The sequence below is a fragment of the Pseudorasbora parva genome, chromosome 7, assembly GCF_024679245.1.
Source record: "Pseudorasbora parva isolate DD20220531a chromosome 7, ASM2467924v1, whole genome shotgun sequence".
Classification (NCBI taxonomy): Eukaryota; Metazoa; Chordata; class Actinopteri; order Cypriniformes; family Gobionidae; genus Pseudorasbora; species Pseudorasbora parva.
Window position 1 is genome coordinate 31,971,749 of NC_090178.1, and position 21,851 is coordinate 31,993,599.

The 21,851-nt window shown below is 36.0% G+C and overlaps 2 protein-coding genes across 2 annotated transcripts in view; one reads left to right on the top strand and one right to left on the bottom strand.

The window, feature by feature from the left end:
• Positions 1-2,726, bottom strand: part of chn2 (chimerin 2) — an 82,075-nt gene extending 79,349 nt beyond the window's left edge. The window contains exon 1 of the mRNA XM_067449076.1: positions 2,220-2,726. Within this exon, the coding sequence (XP_067305177.1) occupies positions 2,220-2,268 (49 nt within the window). The 5' untranslated portion in view covers positions 2,269-2,726. The remainder of the gene's footprint in view (positions 1-2,219) is intronic.
• A 2,594-nt stretch (positions 2,727-5,320) lies between these two features.
• On the top strand, positions 5,321-17,611 carry cpvl (carboxypeptidase vitellogenic like). Its single transcript, XM_067449071.1, has 13 exons — positions 5,321-5,444; positions 5,734-5,927; positions 6,415-6,533; positions 6,749-6,863; positions 8,394-8,452; positions 10,892-10,971; positions 11,085-11,151; positions 11,256-11,378; positions 12,110-12,241; positions 14,084-14,182; positions 14,301-14,474; positions 16,018-16,200; positions 17,307-17,611. Exons 2-13 carry the CDS (start codon positions 5,747-5,749, stop codon positions 17,409-17,411), a joined length of 1,437 nt encoding a protein of 478 aa, XP_067305172.1. The 5' UTR covers positions 5,321-5,444; positions 5,734-5,746; the 3' UTR covers positions 17,412-17,611.
• Positions 17,612-21,851: the final 4,240 nt, after the last annotated feature.

A 21,851-nucleotide genomic window follows, 5' to 3' on the forward strand; every position in this document is an offset into this window, starting at 1 on the left:
CAACAAAATCCAAACTTTCCAGTTTTTAAAGTTTAGAACTTTTTCAGAGAGGTTCTAAACCTCCTTAGAACAATTTCACTGTTGTTGTTGTTGGCATAGCTGGCAGTTATATATATACTTGGGATATCAACAGTTGACATTAAAGACAAATTTAGGAACAATGACAACATTATAGACTATTAGGGATTTGTTATACCCAAATTACACAAGGATCATTCCACAAAATAAGTCTATTCCGGTTTGAAAAGGTGAAACTGCTGTATGATTTTGAACATTCCAATAGACACTAAGACACTAAACACTAAACTAAGATATTATTGATTAAATCCTCTCTGACCCCTCCATAGACAGCTATTTAATTAACACTTTCAAGGCCCAGAGAGCTAGTAAAGAGATCGTTAAAATAGTCCATGTGACTCCAGTGGATCAACCTTCATTTTATGAAGCGACGTGTGTGGAAAAAACGAACAAAAATAACTTTATTCAACCATTACTTCTCGTCTGTGTTGTCACCACAGTGCAGCGCTTTCCTAGTTCTACGTCAGAACACTGGCTCACCATTGGCTAACTCCTGCATCAGCATCACGCATGTGTCATGGTGCTTACATGAACAGCATCCAGCCAATGGTGATCCGGCGTTCTGACATAGAACTATGCACTGTATTTTTCAATGTAAACTGCATAGGAGACTGGAAGAAATTGTTGCATAAAGTCTTTATTTTTGTTTGTTTTTCACGCACAAAAAGTATTCTCGTCACTTCATAAAATTAAGGATGAACTACTGGAGTCACATGGACTATTTTAACTATGTCTTTCCTACCTTTTTGGGCCTTGGAAGTGGTAATTAAACTGAGGTCTATAGGAGGGAACAGAGAGCTTTTGGATTTCAACAAAAAATATCTTAATTTGTGTTCTGAAGACGACATGAGGGTATGTAATTAATGACAGAATTAACATTTTTGGGTGACAACCCTTTAATGTTAATAAATATTATTTTGCTAACAGTTAGAGTAACAATTGCAGACCTTTTATTCTTTATTATGACGTACAGTAAATCTGAAAGTGAAGCAGATAAACGAAAAAGAAAAAGCAATGTAGTGCTGGGACTTGGTTCTATCCATCAGTTTTTGATTGGATGGAGGAAGATCTGAATGTGAGCTTGCAGTCGACTGAAAGAAAGGGGCTGTGTTTTTATGCAAACTCAGTTATTGGACAAGTCTGTCATTTCAAGAAATGAGTGAGTTATTTTGATAAAATTATGATTAAAAAAAGATGAATCATTCACAAGGTCATGACACTACTCCCTCAATACATGCTGATATTTCCACAAATATTCAGGTTTCGATAATCTGTTCTTTACTGTAAAATAACAGGGCTGATTATTTAAGATTTTATAGTAAACTTCACAAAATATATAAAAGTAATAGCCTGTTATTTATAAACTGGTTATGGTGAAGACAGCCTTAAAAATAAAGATTCCGAAGGGGTTTTTGCAGCGTTGCCTTATCATTTTGGGTTCCTTAAAGAACATTTCAGTGATCAGTTCTTAAAAGAACCACTTTTTAAAATGTGATTAGTGTAGGTTTTCCACTAAAAAGAACCTTTTTGCAATGGAAAGATTCATGAATATTAAAGGTTATTTGTGAACCATCAATACCAATAAAGAACCATTACTGAGTGTATGGTAACAGGGTTGCCACGACTTAATAGAATGAGAAGACACAATGCTTTTAAATCCTACATAAAATTTCAGAGCATGCAATGAGCAATGGCGTTTCACGGAGGATTAAAAATCAGGATATTATTTGGAATTACAATAATGCAGCACACTTTTAATATTTTACATCACACCATAATGGTAAACAGTTATCGTTATCAAACCAAAGAGTCATATGCCATATAATCAGATAGAGGTGGCCTGTAAAACTCGTGCACTGTGAGTGTGACATTACACAACCCTCTGCCACCGTGCATTGGTATTCGCCTGTATGCTCGTAGGCTTGGTGAAGAAAGTCAAAGGTGGGTCTAGTTCGTTTTGGATGAAGGAAAGGTACTGTATGACACACCTCTTCACCATGTTCTATCCTGTCTGCTTTATCCAAAACCACAGAAATGAAACTGCCAACCATATCCTTTCTATCATAATCACGTCAAAAGCTCCTTCAGATTCCCAAACAAAATATCAATGTTACATTTTGATTCATTAAACTAGTACTCACCCGAAGAGACGGAGGAACCCGACAGACTGGAGTTACTTGACGTTGCCATCGCGTCTAAATGACTGAATCTACCCTCTTACTGGCGTTTGTTCGAGCTTGACAGCTCTTCCATCTCAGTCTCTGGTCTCCTGACCTGTCTTCTGCTCTCCAGAGTTCCTCCTAAACAGCCGATAATATCCAGCTGTGAGAGTCGGATCAGACGGGAGTCGCCAACGCTGCCGCATTTACAGACGCGTGTGTGGCAGCAGAACCATATAGTGAAACTAGTTGATATATAGAAAATATGACAACTCATCTACTCTTCATCGTAATGAAATGCAGAATTCAAAAAACTTCCGAGCCGTTCCGTGTGTTGCCAGTGCCAGTAGGTTTCGCCATATTTAGAGACAGGGATTTTACTGTATCGCTTCCATGTGCCACTTCAAAGCTCGCAATAAACACACAGTGTGTGCAGCGGCGAATCCGCCTTCTTAAAGTGGAAGAGACACGCGTCACCAGAGCGCGCACATTCCTCCTGTCTACCTGACCATGCTGTAAACCTTATTAACATTACATGCCTCTTGACTGTGCTGTGACCATATTAAAAAGTTGCATTCCTAGTGCTGTTCAAAAATGCCACGACTTTCCTTTACCATGACATTACAGGATAGTACTGAGTACCCTTTGGTGTTCCATATTCCTTTTTAAAAAAAACTTTAGATGCAAAGCCCTATTATATGCTTGGTAAGCTGCTATCTAACTTAAAATTAACCCAGTATACTCTTTTTGAACACATAAATGCCTGTAGCTGAGTTTATAACTGTACACTGTAAACACGTAATATTGTAACACCCACTTAAAAGGATGTATCCACGAATATGGTACATATAGAAATTACACTTTTTCATGTTTCAACAAATTGTCATTAACCTTCTGAAAATGTTGAATGTCATTCTCAAGAGGTCAAACTAAATATTATATTATATATAAGTTGCTTTTTGCTACTCATTTTCTGAGGTTTGCCATTATTATACAGCTGTAAAAAATTATATGTTCAATAAGTTATGACAACATATGTTTTTACATTGTTTTAACTCATCAAAATAAGTTAAGAAATGTTAAACTTGTTTTTATTAGTTATACAAGATGTAACTCATTTTTTAAAAGTCAGTTTAACATAATTTAAGTTGAAATAACTTAAACATCCAAGTTGATTGTACTGCAAATTTTTTTTAAAAATTGCCTTTTTTACAGTGTACATTTTAACCCCCTCATTTGCGTGATTAGAAATATTTCAAAATAATCAAAATTAATTAGTTTAATGAATGCATGAACTCTATTTGTGTAAAATTGCATTATTTACTTGTCGTGCTCTAAGGGGCCCAAATTATGTTACTTCTTGGGTGTCACAATTTTAAAGGTATGGAGGTGATTTTTGGAGAGGCTAGCGAGCAGTAGCTCCCTTCAGAGCACCTTCCTCCAAAACACATGAACGCATACAACAGGGAGCAAACAAGAGTCATGAGAGACAGCGTTAAACTACATGTCTCGAAGCACATAACATTACAATAATAATGAACATAAACAACTTAGACTTAGAGCACAGACCTGTATACCACCTGACTATACAGATTAATTTCGGCGTTGATAGTGTTGCCATTGAAACGCAAAAATTAGATTTACAAACCGCTAATTACAGTAGTTATGGCGTGAACAGAGTATACACCTGTTGTTTTGGTTCAGGAGGAACTGTAAATGTTGCTTATGCTGACTTCGGTCTAATTCTGCGTAACACGAAGCGTGTTGATGATATATGATGTCTGCGCGAACAGGGTGCGTGGGGGTATGTAAAACATATGTTGACCAAGTTGACAAGTCCGGAAAAGTTAAGCCAAAGTGTTTCGATCACCCCAGGTGGCTGGATGCATTATAGTTAATACACCCCGCCCTCTTCATGTAATCGAATGGGATGTGAGACAAACTAAACAATGGAATTACACTTCAAATATTTGAACGGAATATCTATTAATATTCCGTTCTTGATGTGTGCTATTCTTGCGTGTGTGCACGCGGTTTGCGCTTGTATCGTCTGATCTTGCAGGCTATGTGTAATATAAAAATAATAGTCAATCAATTGCGAGTCGATGAGAAATAAATCATTGTGTTTGTTTGATAAAGACTTTTACGAGCCCTGTGGTCGAGAGAATCATTCTGGTTGCTCCCTCTCCTCTCCCTCGTGAACTGATGACAGGGGACTGAAGGGAGCTTGAGCTCATTAAATTAATGTGGGCGTTTACTTCCAAGTATCCAGTGCGTCACGCCCATCAAAACCCAGCGTTTTGGAGAGAGCCTCAAAATCAGTGTAGAAAATAGCCTATTACTTATTAGTTATAATGTTTTTGAATGTAAAAACCGCATGAACATCATCAGTTGACCTCAGTCAACAGTATAAAAAAATAAAAAAGGCAGTTCATTACACCTTTAAAGTCAGTTACCATAATTTAAGTTGAATTAAGTCAATTGTACTGCAAAAGTTCAAAATTTGCCCCCCCCCCTTTTTTTTACAGTGTATCCTTTAAGGAATCTTACATTTTTACAATGCAAATTACACAGTAAAACCACTTTGCAGTGTTAGACACAGCTAAATACTACATTTTGGCCAATACAATTAATTAATATTTCAAAAGAATTACTCCAAAATCCACAACGTATCTGCAAAACTTATGACAATGTTGCATGAGATTAATTGTGAGATACAGTCGACAATGTCAAGATGGACAGACAGAGTTGTACATGACAGAATTTCTACATATTTGTAATGTTTTGAATGTATACAGTTTATTTATTTATTTTGCACCTAGGTTAGATTTTGCTCAAAAGTCCATAATAGTGTTCTATTCTAACAAAAATCCTGTGACAGCATGCTCCGTTTTTGAGTTCAACAAAGGGGACATGTTCATTGACTTTTTTGTTGTCAATGACTTTTCAAAAAAACAAAAAACTGAGAATTATTATTTACTTGTGTTCTAAATGCATAATTAATATTTTGGAAAAGCTGGTATGTGGGTTGGGGACTGCATCTCTCAAATGGTCCGCTAGGGGTCAATGTTCCCGACTGAAGTTCCTGGGTCACTGCGATCACATGACACAGCTCCCATAGTCATGTGACAACAACCTGATCTTTTACTTCAGTTTCTTTCATGCATGCTGATGTTTCTGGATTTCTGATTGCCATTTGGCTTCAAGGTAACTTATTATTGATGAGGAAAATAAGATCTGTTTGAATAAGCACGTGTTTGATTTGATATCAGCTCTTAACAGCCTACTGTTTTTGCTAATTTTCTGTTGATTAATGCATAACAATGTGTCGCAGTAAGTTAATGATCCGTATTTGTGGACAGACTGACTGGAGATCTGTCGTTGTATCTCTCGTCTGATGTGTTTAGACATGTAAAGCCAGGTAGTGGGTAATATGAGCCTTTTAATATCATGCTTGATCATTGATCCCCGTGTTATATTTCCATGCTGTCTGCAGTTAAATCTCCATAATGCTGAAGCAAACGCTGAGGCTGCTCTTCCTCTGGGCTGCGCTGGAGCCCGTCTGCTCCCGCGGATGTTCTTCATTCTTCTGCCGCAAATCACGCCGTGTGAGCGGCACACATTTTGGAGTTGACCCGGGCAAACCTCTGATGCTCACCCCCTATCTAGAGGCTGGCAAGATAGAAGAAGGTATGCATGTTGTTTGCATAAAATTGTTACAATTCCTCGAGCCTTCATTCATCATTTGCTGAATAGGAGAAGTTAATCATAATAGGGTCAAATGAGCAAGCATGCCTTTAAAATATGTTTTTTCCGATATGCATAAGTTAATGAGAAAGTGATAGATCAGTTGAACTCAAATTAAAGCCAGATGGAAGTTGTGATAAGTCTTTTCTTCTATATTGCCACATATTTGAGTGAAAGGCCTTACAAGATTTGTTTCTCCCTCCATTGGGAATTGATCGGATGGTTGTTTACAGTTGATTATGAGGGCAAATTAATGAAAAAATTATGTGCACAGATAAATAAATGTAATAAACACTTGCAATATTCCATTACAAAAATAAGAATACTCTATTTGACTTTAAAACTAATATCATTTAAAACTAATATCACTAATATCAACTTTATGACCTGTATGCTAATACAAATTAATTTATGTTTTGTGGATATGCAGCCAAAAAACTTAGTTTGGTGGGACCCCTTCCTGGTGCCAATGTCAAGAGTTTCTCAGGATATCTCACTGTGAACAAGACCTACAACAGTAACCTTTTCTTCTGGTTCTTCCCTGCCCAGGTAATATAATGTTATACACTTGGTTTGTTTTACGCTGCATACGAACAGCACTAAAGATAAGACAGATCTGCTGACTGCATCTTCTGCGTCAGCTGGCATCACTCGAGTCAGGTGCTTTCAGAGGTCGTTCACAACAAATTGCACAGTCCACCAAATTTTTTTTGATTTAGAGTGATGTTATTGATGTTGACCGTGCACTGTTTTTCTGTGTTTAGGAGAGACCGGAGACGGCTCCAGTGCTGTTGTGGCTGCAGGGAGGACCTGGAGGCACCTCTATGTTTGGCTTGTTTGTGGAGCACGGCCCATATTTTGTACATAAGAACCTCACATGTGAGTACAAACATCCGTATAATGTGTTCCAGTATGTCGGAGAATGGCATGTTTTTTTCTGTCTTATGCACATTCAATTATACATGTTCTTAGGCCAGAAAGGATTGTTTTGCTTAATGTGCCCCTGTTATGCTATTTTAGATATCTTCCTAATTTTGTTTTGAAGGTCTTCTACAATGTTTTGTGTGCATCCAAGGTCAAAAAACATGTTAATTTTCTCATAATATACATTGCAGCATCACCCTTTTCTCGCGGTGTCTGAACTGGTTAATGAAGAATTATCTTTGTAAACCGCTCCTTTCTAAGAGCCTACTCTGCTCTTATTGGTCAGATGGCCCAGTCTGTTGTGATTGGTCTACCACTTACAGTGTGTGTCAGGAACAAAATGCTCATTACCATCTGAATTTTAGCTCTGGAGGCTTCCTCAGCACTTACACAGTGATATGAACCGTAGGGATGGTGTCCATTTTACTGTACCAGATTTGCTTTCGCAGCGCAGAAAACAGCGTCGTCTTGGCATGTCGACAACACAAATCAAACTCTTCCAGGCCTCAGATACAACTACAGTGTTTGAGGGTGGGTTACAATAGAGGAGATGATTGAGTAGATGATTGAATTGAGTAGATGTTTGCCCTATCCAAATACCCACACTTGCGGTCTTTGCACTTGACCACTTGTCTACTTGCATAATGTATTTCCTGTATTTGATCCTGTGAAGACTGCAAGTGTATATAACTTTTTATTACCCAATGGGAGCCATTTATAGTGTTGTTCATAGAGAAATTTTTATTTTCAATATTTTAAAATATTCTAAATGTCTGTTCAGTAGTCACTAGGGAACTAACAGAAGACACAATTTTAAAATTGTGGTACTTCTAATAAAGTGCAAAAAGCAGTTTAAAATGTACAAAGTACAACCAATAAAATGTGCAACACTTTGTTGTACTACCAAATTATATGTAGTGTAATATCGAAATAATTTAACTTGCAGTGCAATGTTTTCCTCTAAATCTTACGATTCCCGTGCTCGTGATTCCCCTAACATGATGCATGATGGGATACGCTTAGTCTCCAAAGCGGTTTTCGAGATGTGTGGGTTTGTTTTGCATTAAGGGAACTGCACTTTGGCATTTTTATTACATGGGACAGTTTTGCACACTCACTTCCTGCCGCGATCACGCGCTCTCAAGTGGCTAAGACTGCAAGTGTGGGTATTTGGACAGAGCAGTTGTTCACAGGCAGCCAATGAAGACCATAGACTTGCATTTTGCAAATTTGTTACAAAGGAAGTAAGGTTGGAAAATGCTGACAAGGCATTTCAGGTAGTTCAGAATCGGTTCTTTCTCTTGGGAGAAAGAAAGTCCATTTAGTGCACACTTTAATTTTAGAAACTTTGCAGACCTTTTACATTCACAAACAGCAAGGTCAAATATCTGAACCCTATTCTTGTTTTAAAACCACTTCTGATATAAATATATTAAATTCCCTTTGAAAGATTGCAATGTCTGACCTTTTACTGTCTTCTTGCAGTGGGTTATAGAGATTTCCCCTGGACATCACGGTACTCCGTTCTCTACGTCGACAACCCGGTGAGTTCAGTGTATTTTAATTATTTTATACTCGGATAGAAATGAAAATGTAAAATGAAAATGGCTGAAAAGGTAGTTTCTTTTTCATGAAATCCTAAACAAATTAGAGATTTTTAATTATGCGTGTTGAACATGATAGAAGACAATGGGTGCGTTTACATGCATGTTCTTAAGCCGATTATGCCTAATAAGCCGACAATGGATTTATTTTCTTTTATCCGAGTAAGGTCATAAACGGCGTAAGCATAAACCGGTTGGAACGGGTAGTTTTTTGCTTTTTACCCCGATTTCGCGCGGCATTTAAACGCATTAACCTGCTTGCTGTCGGCTTACTGAAGTGTGCATGTGTGATAGGTGACAAAAAACGCAAACTTAGAGCAGATTTAAACACATCCAGACAAAGCGAGCTAGCATTTTGCATGAAATAAGGACATACATCACAAACCCAGACTCTTTTATGATGTGTACTCATCTCATGCAGCAGAAGTAGAGGTTCAGTCAAAACGCTGCATGACTGCGTTGGGATCATATGAGCCGTAAATCTCCCGCTGACATGGTGCACGCTTTATTTAACATCACAACTGACTTAACATTTGACGTCACTACAAGGAAATAACCCGGTTTATTAATTAAGTCATGTAAACACAGTTTACTTGCATTGTCAGTTTACTGCATGTAAATGAGGAAAACTGGTTATTACAATAAGTTAATATTTGTGAGTAATCAGTTTACTGGTGTGCATGTAAACATACTCATTGTTACCATCCATTAGTTTAAAGCCGCACTTGGCTACTTTTGCTCTCGGGGTCCCCCTACAGTTTGGAAAAAATAATGTCCTCAACTACTGTCGTAAGATCTGTCATCCTACAACAGGGGATGCCATCGCGCGTGCATTTTTTGACATGACAACCCTGATAGCCCTGAACTAGTGATGTGTCGGTCGTCTCATAACCCGCGGACCCCGTATGTCTATTTAATGGTCGCGGGTGCGCGGCGGGTTGTAAAAATATATACAGTGGTGCGGTGCAGGCCAAATAACTTCATAAAAGTGGCGCCGTGGGTCGGTGCAGCACTAACAGTTCCCCTGAACACTGCAAGAGGAGTTCAGAGTTCTTCTGGCGTCGCGTGTGAAATGTCTTCATCCCAGGTAACGTTACAGTCAGTGGCATGTTTTAGCATGTCATATGAATATAATTTCATGGGTTTTATTTTTTTCAAACGCCAAATAATCACGATGCTCACATTTACAAGCCAGCGTCATTATAGTAGTCTATTGGTTACCGTTTTACAGAATCTATATGATACTTCAGTTCAATGTTTGAGTGGTAGCTCACCGTAACAAGCATGACAGTAGGTCGGGCACGCCTCCTTCAGCTCACGCCGACGAGCAAACGCTGGTCACATGTTGATCCTCGTCCTGCCTTTAATCCCATCACTTTCTCGTTTCCTCTTATTGCTTTCCTCCAACAAAACCTTTTCTTTCTTATTTGTCTGTGCTGCTTCGGACATGACTTTATTATCCGACGAACAAAGTTGGGCTCACACGTCCAAATTTAAGGAAGTGTGGGTGTTGGTGGAAGTGACGTATATGCCGTAAAGCAGTCGAATTTTGTAGTTCTTTTTGTTCTCGGGTTACTACCCGAAACCCGAAGTTTAAAAGTACGATTAAAAACGATACAGACCCCATCAGGCTATGGCAGACGTGTCATTTAACCTATTGTAAGTCGATTTATCATCACAAGAGTCTTAAAAAATATATTATGAAGGTTGAAAAGTTACCTAGTGCTGCTTTAAATTGTTGGAGAAAACTAGTTTATTTCAGTATTTTTATTTTATTATAAATATATAGCTATTGCCTGGGTTTCAATTTGTTTTTGTGTCAACGTCACAGGATGTGATGTTTTCTTGTACTATAGTACATCGATACCTCATCTGTGTCTCATAATTATTCATGAAACGGCGTGTCCTTATCCTATGAGAATTATTCATGACCGTTAGATTTCCCATGACAGGCACTTCAGTCAGTGCCTGTTTTATTTTATTTTTTGTAAGAGTTTCTGCATTGCATATGTTCTCTCAAAACCATGTGTATATTGTGATGTGTGTAATGATAAATTGCAGCGTGCATTTGTGGGGAGCTTTGATGCTTTTTACTCCATGAGAGCAAAATAACACTGTCTGAATCAAAGCCAATGATTAAAGAGTATTGTTGCATTAATCTTTCTTTATATAAGATACGCATATATCCTGTCTTAAATGTCTTCCACACAGAATCTAATTATTGCATGCACTATTTCTTAAAGAAGGAACTGATTAAAGTAGATCACATTTATTGTAATCAATCGACAGCCCTACTGTAAATATACGAATTCAGTGTGTGGCCAGTATCTTTACGGCAGGTTTCAATTCAACTATTTATCTTAAATGCTTATTTCTAAGGTTGGGACAGGATGGAGTTTCACTGAGGATGACAGAGGATTTGCTCAAAACCAGGATGATGTGGGCAGAGACTTGTACAGGTACAATGACTAGGGAACTAAGACAATGTGAGATGTGTGTGTGTGTGTGTGTGTGTGTGTGTGTGTGTCTGTGATGTATATTACTGTTTTTTTTGTTTACTTTTTCTCCTCAGTGCCCTGACTCAGTTCTTTCAGATATTCAGTGAGTTCCAGTCTAATCCATTCTACGCTACAGGCGAGGTGAGGAAAAGGACCTCATTTTGGATTTATACATTCAGAATCCTACTCGTATACAGCCGGAACAGTGTGTTTACATTACATGATTTAACATTTTAAACCCATAGTCATATGCGGGAAAGTATGTTCCAGCGATTGGCTACTACATCCACAAGAACAATCCTTCTGCCAAAGTGAAGATCAACTTCAAAGGAGTGGCCATTGGAGATGGTCTATGTGACCCTGAGCTGGTGAATAAAAGGATATTTCCTTAAAAAGCATTACATGCCAGATAATTATGATGTACAGAAGTGCTGTTGCACTGAACTTGCTCTATAGGCATTATTAACATAACATTAGCCACGTACATGCTTTAAAGAGTGACAACTGCATTTAAATGCAGGAGCGAGTCCCACGGAAAATGTATCCATGTTTGTACAGAGTAGGGGTGACACAGTTCTTAATTTAAAAAAATTATCTCAAATCTGATGACGTATTGAAAATAACGTGTAAAACAAAAAAGACAGATTTAGGTTAACGTATCTTTCCACGATGATACACATTTTGGTCTCCAGATACATTACAACAGCGATGATCAAAAAGCGTGGACAAAACAGTCACTCTTGTATGCGAGCGATGCTCGACCATGACCCAGTAATTTACTAGTTGTTCAGTTTGGTTTTATACACACCGTGTAGAATTTATTTAAATGCAGTTGTTGCTACATTAATTTTTGGGGGGTTAATTCGGTTGTAGAATGTAGTTGTCACTCATTTAAATTACAAAAACACTGTGTATAGAACAGCATTAAACACTGAAAGGAGAGATCTAACAAACAAATTTAACACCAGTGTGTGCTTGGCCTGTATGACTTTCTTTACAGCTGCTTTGAAACATTGTGAAAAATGCTATACATATCAATTTGACTGACTATATACTTATTTCAAGTGCGGACTTTAATCTCATCTATCCTCTGTCTCAGATGCTGGGAGGCTATGCAGATTTCCTCTATCAGACGGGCCTCGTGGATGAGCTGCAGAGGCAGCATGTGAAGCTGCAGACAGATGCAGGAGTCAAACTCATCCAGGAGCAGAGATGGGTGGAGGCCTTTGAGGTGAGTCAGAGTTCAGGACTAGGGGTGGGCAATTTGACAAATCATATTTCACGATAAAAATACAAATCACAATATAGTTATTTTTGTTATTAAGAATAGGCATTTGTAAAGACCTTCACTTAACTGCCCTTAATTGGTCCTTAGTGGACACTTTTGTCCACGGGGGTCTGAGGTGTGACCTCAAAAAATGTTTTTAAATAAATGTTATATCAATATCTTCAATAATATAAAAACTATCCATTGATGCAGTTTTTTTTTTTTTTTTTTTTTGAATTTTTTAATTTATTTACCACTAAAAGTACCATATTTTTATGTAAAACATATCTATTTTATATATTTATTTTTATATATTTATTAGTAACTTAATTTTAGTGAAACAAACAATTCCAGTATGTTCAGAGAGCCAAACCCTAAAAATGTGATGACTTTGGTGACATCTGGTGACCTATGTTGGTATAAAATTAATAATTTTCAGTAGCCACTAGATGGCAATAATAGTACCCAATGGCTGCAATATGCATAGCTGCATGAAGGCTGAACTCTATAAACCAATGTTTTAACGAATTTAACCTCTTAAATTTTACATTTTATCACAAGTTAAAATTGTAAATTAAAAAAAAAAATTTTGTTGTTGTTTTAGACTATAAAAATATGCCAAAACATGCTTAGAAAAATCTAACCATGCAATAAGAAAATGACAAAGTAGGAGATCATGTACCATTTTTTTTTTTTTTTTTTACAAAATCATTAAATTTAAATAACTCAAAAAGGTTAATGGAACAAACAGGTAAGAATAACAATGAACCTAACAATAGCAACAACAACAACAACAACAACAAAAAGTGTTAACTTTCTGCTTAGTGTAAACAGGTTAGCAGAAAGGTTGAACAAATTTAGGTTGCATGCTTACATGCACTTGTGGCAGGAGGTTACTGTGTGTCTGTCATTGGCTCATTCAATTCTTTGTTTTTGTATGTGTCAGTGACAGTGAATTAAAAAAAAAAACGCTTTGTTATAGGCTCATTAAATGCTTTGTGTGTGTGTGTGTGTGTGTGTGTGTGTGTGCATGCATGTGTGAGTGAGTGTTTGCCACATTCAGAATGTTGTAGAGACTCACACCTTCATTTCTGTGTATGTATGATCATCATTGTGTTGGATTTTTTTTTTTTTTTTGGACAAATAAAAATGAAAAAGCTCTGAAATCTATTAAATTCCCATTGATTCCTATGGGTGGACATTTTTGTCCACGAAGGCCCAATTAAGGAGGTTTTTTTTTCAACCACTTAACATTGTAAAATCAAGTTAATGTATTTTTTTTATGTTCAGGTGACAAACTTAGAAAAAGTAGCCAAGTCTTGTACCACTCAGATTAAGGGAAGTATTTTTAAAAATAAATTAAAAAATGCTTTTGGACAGTTTTGTGCCTAAGGTCCGTAGAGGGTTAAAATATAGTAAGAAATAATACAGAAATGGGGCAACATGGCGACCTGCATTCGAACCCCTCACCCGTATGTATTTTCAATGGCATATTATAAATTTACGAGAATACTTTATTACTTGAAAGAAGTAAATATACATTAATGAGCACATATATTTTTTGAAAGAACTAAGTGTATTTAGCTAAGAATAAACAAAAAAAGCTACACAGTGTAGCTGTGTAAATGAGGTGTATATATATATACCACGATATAAACAATATAGAAAAATATTTAATGATAGACACTATACTGTATAATCGCCACATATTGTCATACCTTCCAACCCTATTCAGGACATACTGAATATGGGGCGCTTGTGTTTCTTTAAAACGCTATTTCTGAAAGAATCTCGTCTGTCCTCCAGGTGTTTGACAGCTTACTGAATGGTGATCTTGTTCCTTACCCCTCATACTTCCAAAACGTCACTGGTTGCACCAACTACTTCAACTACATGCAGTGTCAGGTACCAGCACATTTCATTACAAGCAAACGGTGGGAATTGGGTGGTGTGGATTTGAATGGTAAATTGATGTCTCATTCATGATGTCCTGTGTTTTTTTAATTTATTTTTTTATAAATAGGAACCTCCAGATCAGGAGTATTTTTCTGCATTTGTGACTCTATCAGATGTTCGTCGTTCCATCCATGTCGGGAATCTTACGTTTAATGACGGCTCCGAGGTTGAGAAGCATCTGCTTCAGGATGTCATGAAGTCCATCAAGCCCTGGTTGGGCGTCCTCATGGACAACTATAGAGTGAGTTTTTGGTTTGGGAGTTTTATTTTTTTAATGCTTTGTTAAATTGACTTTTAGACCTTTTTTTTTTTTTTTTTATCTTTAAAAAAAAAAAGTTTGCATATGTGTTTTTTGTTGAATGTCATGTTTGATTCATCAGGCCTTTATGTCTCATACAATGATATAGGAGAATATGAAGCTCAATGTCATCCGTGCCCCAAAATTAGGTTAAATATTACTAACACTGTAACATTTTACTTTATAAAAATCAGTAAAGATTTTTATAGCAAAAATACACGTATACTATGACCTGAAGATGGACATTTTTAGAATAGCCGCTTTCCCCTGTCAGTCCGAACAGTTCTAAGAAAGTTAAGGAATGGTTCCAGTTATATTTTAGGGCTTGGTTCAGCACGGCATGATTACAAACCGCTCTCGGCCCGGAATGGAACGGTTAAACAATGAGAACCGTTTGGTCTAATGGAAAAGTGGCTAATGATTCTAAAGTCCTTTTACTAATAAAGTATCACCTGTTATTGGTGACACTTTAGTTTAGGGTCTAATTCTCTCTATTAACTAGTTGGTTATTACCATGCATATTACTAGAATATTGGCTTTTTATTAGTACTTATAAAGCACATATTAATGCCTTATTCTGCATGATCCTCAATCCTACTCAACACCTAAACTTAACATCTAACTTACATTTACATTTACATTTAATCATTTAGCAGACGCTTTTATTCAAAGCGACGTACAAAAAAGGGGAGAGAACTTGAAGCAACGAAACAGACAAGGCCAACAACCTGTAAGAGCTGTAAGAAATCTCAATTAGCACAGTACACAATTTTTTTTTTTTTTTTTTTTTTAGACATCTACAACAAAAACTCGCGTACGCAAAATGCCGAACACTGGATTTTGATAGCTATGATACTTACTAACTATTAACTTAAATATCTATTACTAACTATTATAAGCAGTAATTAGGAGTGACCAAACTATCAATCAGCAAAGATTTGATCACATTAATAATTTAGAAGCCTTCGAAATGTGCGCATCAAATAAGATACAGTAGGCTTTATAGGGTAAATGGATTTATTATATTAGAAATGTCACTTCATAAGGTCAGTTTGACTAGTTACTGTTTTATTTTTAATCGTTAAATTGGTAATTCTGTTTATTTAGACACAATTATATTATATTTTAATATCAGCTATAACAAGAATAATCAGATTATTGTTATGGGCCAGATTTTTTATAGTAGTGCATGCCTATTTCTTTTATGAAGTAGTTTTACAGGGGGGATCATTTGTGGATTTGATGTTTGGAATTATAAAACGCACTATATGATCCAACTGAGTATTACTTGTTTTTACAATCACTTGTATTTTTATCATACTGTCACTTGAAATCAAATTTATCAGACCCTATATCTATAAAAAGGACAAGCTCTTTGGTATGCCCTGTCGATAGTATACTTGTTAAACCATTTTGTTGGTTTAAATAGCATTGTGGTCTTCTCACTTTGGATTAAACTGTAGGACTGATGTGTTTGTGTACTCAGGTGTTGATCTACAGTGGACAGCTGGATGTCATCGTTGCAGCTCCTCTGACTGAGCGCTTTCTGCCCACTGTGAGCTGGTCTGGAGCGGACGAGTATAAAAACACTATGCGCTTCCCCTGGAAGGTCCAGCCCAGTGATACTGAAGTGGCAGGTTATGTACGACAAGTGAAAGAGTTCTTTCAGGTGAGGTTTTGCAGTATTGCTAGATCAGTATAATAAATATATAATATAATATCATGTAAGGGATAATGTGCATACAGCTGTTTATTGCAGAATAAACCCCAACAGGGGGATCAGGACCCTGACAGTTTAATATGTGGATACTTGCCACAGAAGTAAATAATTAGACATTAATTATTGATCTGGGTCAAAATACTTTTTTAGCTCTTTAAATGCAAATTCGGAGAAAGTTGCTAGCAAGTGACAAGTTCAAAACTAGATGTACATTTAAGGGCTTTGGTACAGTCATACCAATAATTACATGATATTTCATCACACAAATAACTCAGGATAAGAGATACTGTTTTAAAATTTTTGCTTTTTTATCTTGTATTTTATGACAGTGTACAAATGAATAGTGGCGAAATGCAGAAGATGTGTTTGTATGAAACAAAAAACGAGGCTGTGAAACCAGATTGACATAATTAAATAATTGTGCACAAAATATTATTTTACGTTTTAATATTTTATTAGCTCAGCATAAAAAATAAAATACAATAATATATATTAAAAAAAGCAATAATACAAAAATAAAAGAAACAATATAAAATATAAAACATGAAATAATATAACAATTATAATAATAATACAAATAATATAAAATAAACAATTTAAAAAAATTAAATAATATAAAATAAACAATACTAAAAATTGAAATGATTGGCATCGGGTGACAGCCTTGCCCATTGTCAGTTTCAAAATCTGCTCACAGCTTTATTATTACATAATAAACAAATACACAGTATCTTGTTTTTAAATATTGTGTAAAATATACATTTTTAAAATAAATATTACTTGCTATGATTATATTACTGTAATTGTTTAGCATCAGTTAATGTTGTAGAAATACAACATAAAAAGGGGGTCAAGGTACGCACATCCAAAGCATCTTAGCCAGGTGCAGGATCAAAAAAAGAAAGTAAATATATATAAAATATCAGATAGTACAAAAAAGATCTGCACACTGTTATTCTCCCTTTATTTAAAAATACAACATAAAATGCATTCATGTTGTAGAAGTACAACGTAAAGCTAGCTTATAACGAATTCCTCTGTTTTCTTCTGTTCAGGTGATTGTTCGGGGAGGCGGGCACATTTTGCCTTATGACCAACCAGAGAGATCATTTGTCATGATTGACAGATTCCTTTCTACAGATGGATTCTCATCACATTGATGCACTAATTAAATTGAATTTAAAGTGGTCACTGAATTAATCTGTGTTTAGTTGTGTAATATGTATTTTAATTCAGCAGTATGTGTACTACAATGAGGAAAGGGTTTTGGGGTTATATTTTTATTGGCCCTTGTGTAAAGTGTATTGTTCTGATTGTATGTGATTGGTTTTTGATTAAAGTATGATTTGAGTATAATGTACTACTTTTTATCTTGTTGTCTTTTTGAATCCTATATATCCTATGCTGTTACATAGCATTTTTAACCCCAAAAAAGTTACGGACAGAAGCTTTAAGTAACTGTGATAATCGTTATTATGGTATATTTTGGATAATACATTTGTACTGTAAACTGTAGAATAAAAGATGAATGCGCTTCTTTGCATACAGAAGATGAGAATGAAACCATAAAGAGGAAATGATACCGAGGTAAAGACAGGTGACCTACTTACACAGGAAGCGGGTTCATTTTGAATAAGGAGTGGTGTTCGCGCAATACATTGAATAGATTTGCTAATAGCACAACTTACCATAAAAGGGTGTGTGTGTGAGAGAGAGAGAGAGAGAGAGAGAGAGAGAGAGAGTCAATGTAATTTGTTTCCTCATTTCTTCTGTGTGTCCTACAGGGGGCGACAGGTGACTGTGAAAAACAAATATTCCTTATTGGTAGGTAATAATGATATGCGTTTTCTACGTTTGGTGTTTACTTCTTGCTAGATTTTATTTTATTTTTTTTCCTCAAATTTGTTGTTGGCCATTTATAAGTTTAAGGTTTTTAAGACTGGATACAGTTTTTGCAACCACCAAATCCAATTCAAACATGACTATTTTAAATATTTTTAAAAAATCATGTAAATTAATTTTATAATAGTAATAATAATAACAATTGAAATTATTGTTAAAATTATAATTTGTTATTATTAACTATTATGTATACATAATACAAGTAAATGGCATACTAAAACTGGTATGATGTTATATTGTATAGAAATATTGTCTGATATTTTTTTATTTCACATCCTAGGAATATAATGGTGTATAAAGGCTTAATTTCTTCTTATGCAGGTAATTTAATTCTCTCTCTCTCTCTCTCTCTCTCTCTCTCTCTCTCTCTCTCTCTCTCTCTCTCTCTCTCTCTCTCTCTCTCTCTCTCTCTCTCTCTCTCTCTCTCTCTCTCTCTCTCTCTCTCTCTCGGCCACAGGTGAATAAAATCAAGCACATAGGCAGTCAGACGCTTCTACGAACATTTGTGAAAGAATAGTTCACTCTCATGAGCTCAGTGATTTCAACCGTGGTACCGTGATAGGTTGCCACCTGTGCAATAAGTCCATTCGTGAAATTTCCTCACTACTACTAAATATTCTACAGTCACCTGTTAGTGTTATTATAACAAAGTGACAGCAATTGGTAACAACAGTAGCTTAGCCATGTAAAATCACAGAGCGGGGTCAGCGCATGCTGAGGTGCACAGTGCACAGATGTCGCCAACTGAGTCAATGGCTACATACCTTCAAACTTCATGTGGCCTTCAGATTAGGTCAAGAACAGTGCATAGAGAGCTTCATTGAATGGGTTTCCATGGTCAAGCAGCTCATCCAAGCCTTACATCACCAAGTGCAATGCAAAGCATCGGATGCAGTGGTGTAAAGAACGCTGGACTCTTGAGGAGTGGAGACTGGTTCTTTGGAGTGAAGAATCACGCTTCTCTGTGAGGCAATCCGACGGACGAGTCTGGGTTTGGTAATTGCCAACAGTACTTTCCTGACTACATTGGGCCAAGTGTAAAGATTGTTAGAGGGGGGATTATGGTGTGGAGTTGTTTTTCAGGAGTTGTGCTTGGCCCAATAGTTCCAGTGAAAGGAACGCAATGCTTCAGCATACATGATATTTTGGACAATATCATGCTGCCAACTTTGTGGGAATAGATTGGGGATAGCCCCTTCCTGTTCCAACATGATAGCACATCAGTGCAAAAAGCAAGAAAGATATGGATGAGTGAGTTTGATTGGCCTGCACAGAGTCCTGACTTCAAACCTAATAGAACCCCTTTAGGATGAACTAGCGGAGACGCCTTCTCGTCCAATATCAGTGCCTGACCTCACAAATGCGCATCTGGAAGAATAGACAAAATTACCCATAAACACACTCCTAAGCCTTGTGGAAAGAGTTCCCAGAAGAGTTGAAGCTGTTAAGGGTGGGCCAACTCCATATTAAACCCTACAGATTAAGAATGGGATGTCATTAAAGTTCATTTGCATGTAAAGGCAGATGTCCCAAAACTTTTAGCAATAAAGTGTATGAGAGAGAGAGAGAGAGAGAGAGAGAGAGAGAGAGAGAGAGAGAGAGAGAGAGAGAGAGAGAGAGAGAGAGAGAGAGAGAGAGAGAGAGAGAGAGAGAGATTAAATAGATAGATAAACATTATATATATATATATATATAGTCCACCTGCGGACTCCACAGACTATAGATACTTTTAAGCGTGGTCTTAAAACCCACCTTTTTAGCAGAGCTTTTAAATGACTTTTAATTGACTTGCTACTTGTTTAATTTATTTTATTTTATTTTTCGGTTTTATTTATTTATTGTTGTTGATTGTTTTGTTTTTGTTTTTAAATTCTGTAGCACTTTGAGATTTTGTTTAATATAAAGTGCATTATAAATAAAATTTATTATTATTATATATATATATATATATATATATATATATATATATATATATATATATATATATATATATATATATATATATATATATATATGGACCCACTTTATATTAGGTGGCCTTAACTACTATGTACAAACATTGTAATTAATAATTTCATACAATGCACTTATTGTGTACATACATGTGTTTATGTTTTTACATTGTACTTACATTTTTAAAAATACCTGCATGTAACTACGTCTGTAATTATTTTCTGTAGATACATTTGTAATTACACAGTTGGCACTTGCCTTACACCTAACCCTACCCTTAAACTGACCCATATCACCACACCTGACCCTAATTCTACCCGTATCCAACCTCAGTAGCAGCAAAAGTGTTTTGCAGTACAATTTGAACACAGTAAGTACATTGTACTTATTTTTTGATGTAAGTACATAGAACTTAATGTGGATATATGTAATTTTTTTATAAGTGACAAAATCCATGAATTGGCTTTGTTACAGAACAAGTGCTTTATTTTCATATTGTAATATAGCTGTTGTGATCTCACATCTGTACATTTGCATAAACACAAACTGTTCAAGGCATTAATAAACATATAAAATATACAAAGTTATGCAAGCGTGTGTGAATTCATGAATTCAATATGCGTAACAAACAATGCAATGTTTCAGCTCCGAGATGAACAGGCAAACATTTGAAGACGGCAAGTGCTATGCAAACATTATTTACAAACAAGTACCAAACATGTACTCCTTTCAAAAAGAAAGGTGGTTGCATTACAGGAACAAGATTACAAAAATGTATGAGAATTTATACAATATTTATAGTTTTGTTGCAATGATACATTTATAGCTTTATTAATGTGTATTCATTGTCCTCCACCTAAAAAAAAAAAAAAAAAAAACTATGCACACAAAAGCACACATATACTCAGGCACACACACAAAAATCTCCCTCCGTTTTATAAGAATGCTATTACAAAAGTCATCCATCCACCCATCCTATCAAGGACTGGTGCCAGATCAACAATTTGAGATTAATGTCTGTTACTCACTGAGAGCAATTGAAATATTTCCAGTTCAAAGTGTTCTTGTATGTTATGTTGCTTGGGTAAGAGATGACGTGGCCATGCGTAGATCCGCTCCAGACCACCTTGCTTTGAAATGTAAAGACGTAGGAGATGAAATATAATGCAACTTTAGACTGTTTAAAGTCCTCCAAGGAGATGCAAACTGCTGTTAAGCAGGCCCCTCCCACAATGTAATGACGTCATAATATTGGGCTAAATACTGCAAAACTTGTGAGTGTGAGGTCTGAGACGCCAACTGGAAAGAAAATGCATGCATACACAGATCTCAAGTCAACCTTCAAGTTCACAATCCAAAAACATTGAAACTTGCACCTCATTCAAAATAATTGAATGTTGGCTTGATTTATTTAAAGGGACAGTTCACCCCCAAAATAAATCTATCATCATTTTAGTGAAATATTGCAGGCAAAAAAGGTATATTATTTGCTGAGTTATGATTCATACATCACTACACTATTGACAATATCAGTCCAAGCAGCTTGGCGAACCGGCTGAACAATCAGTGCAGAAATTTCTGAACACATGCTAAATTATTACAGATTGCTATTGAAATGACAATTTGAAATCTAGCAAAAAATGGTAAATGTATCCAGACTGAATTACTTGCTTCTGAAAAAGACAAAATACATTTTTTTGAAGAATGTCTCAGAAGTGTTTGTCTATGAAAGTCAATGGAGTCCA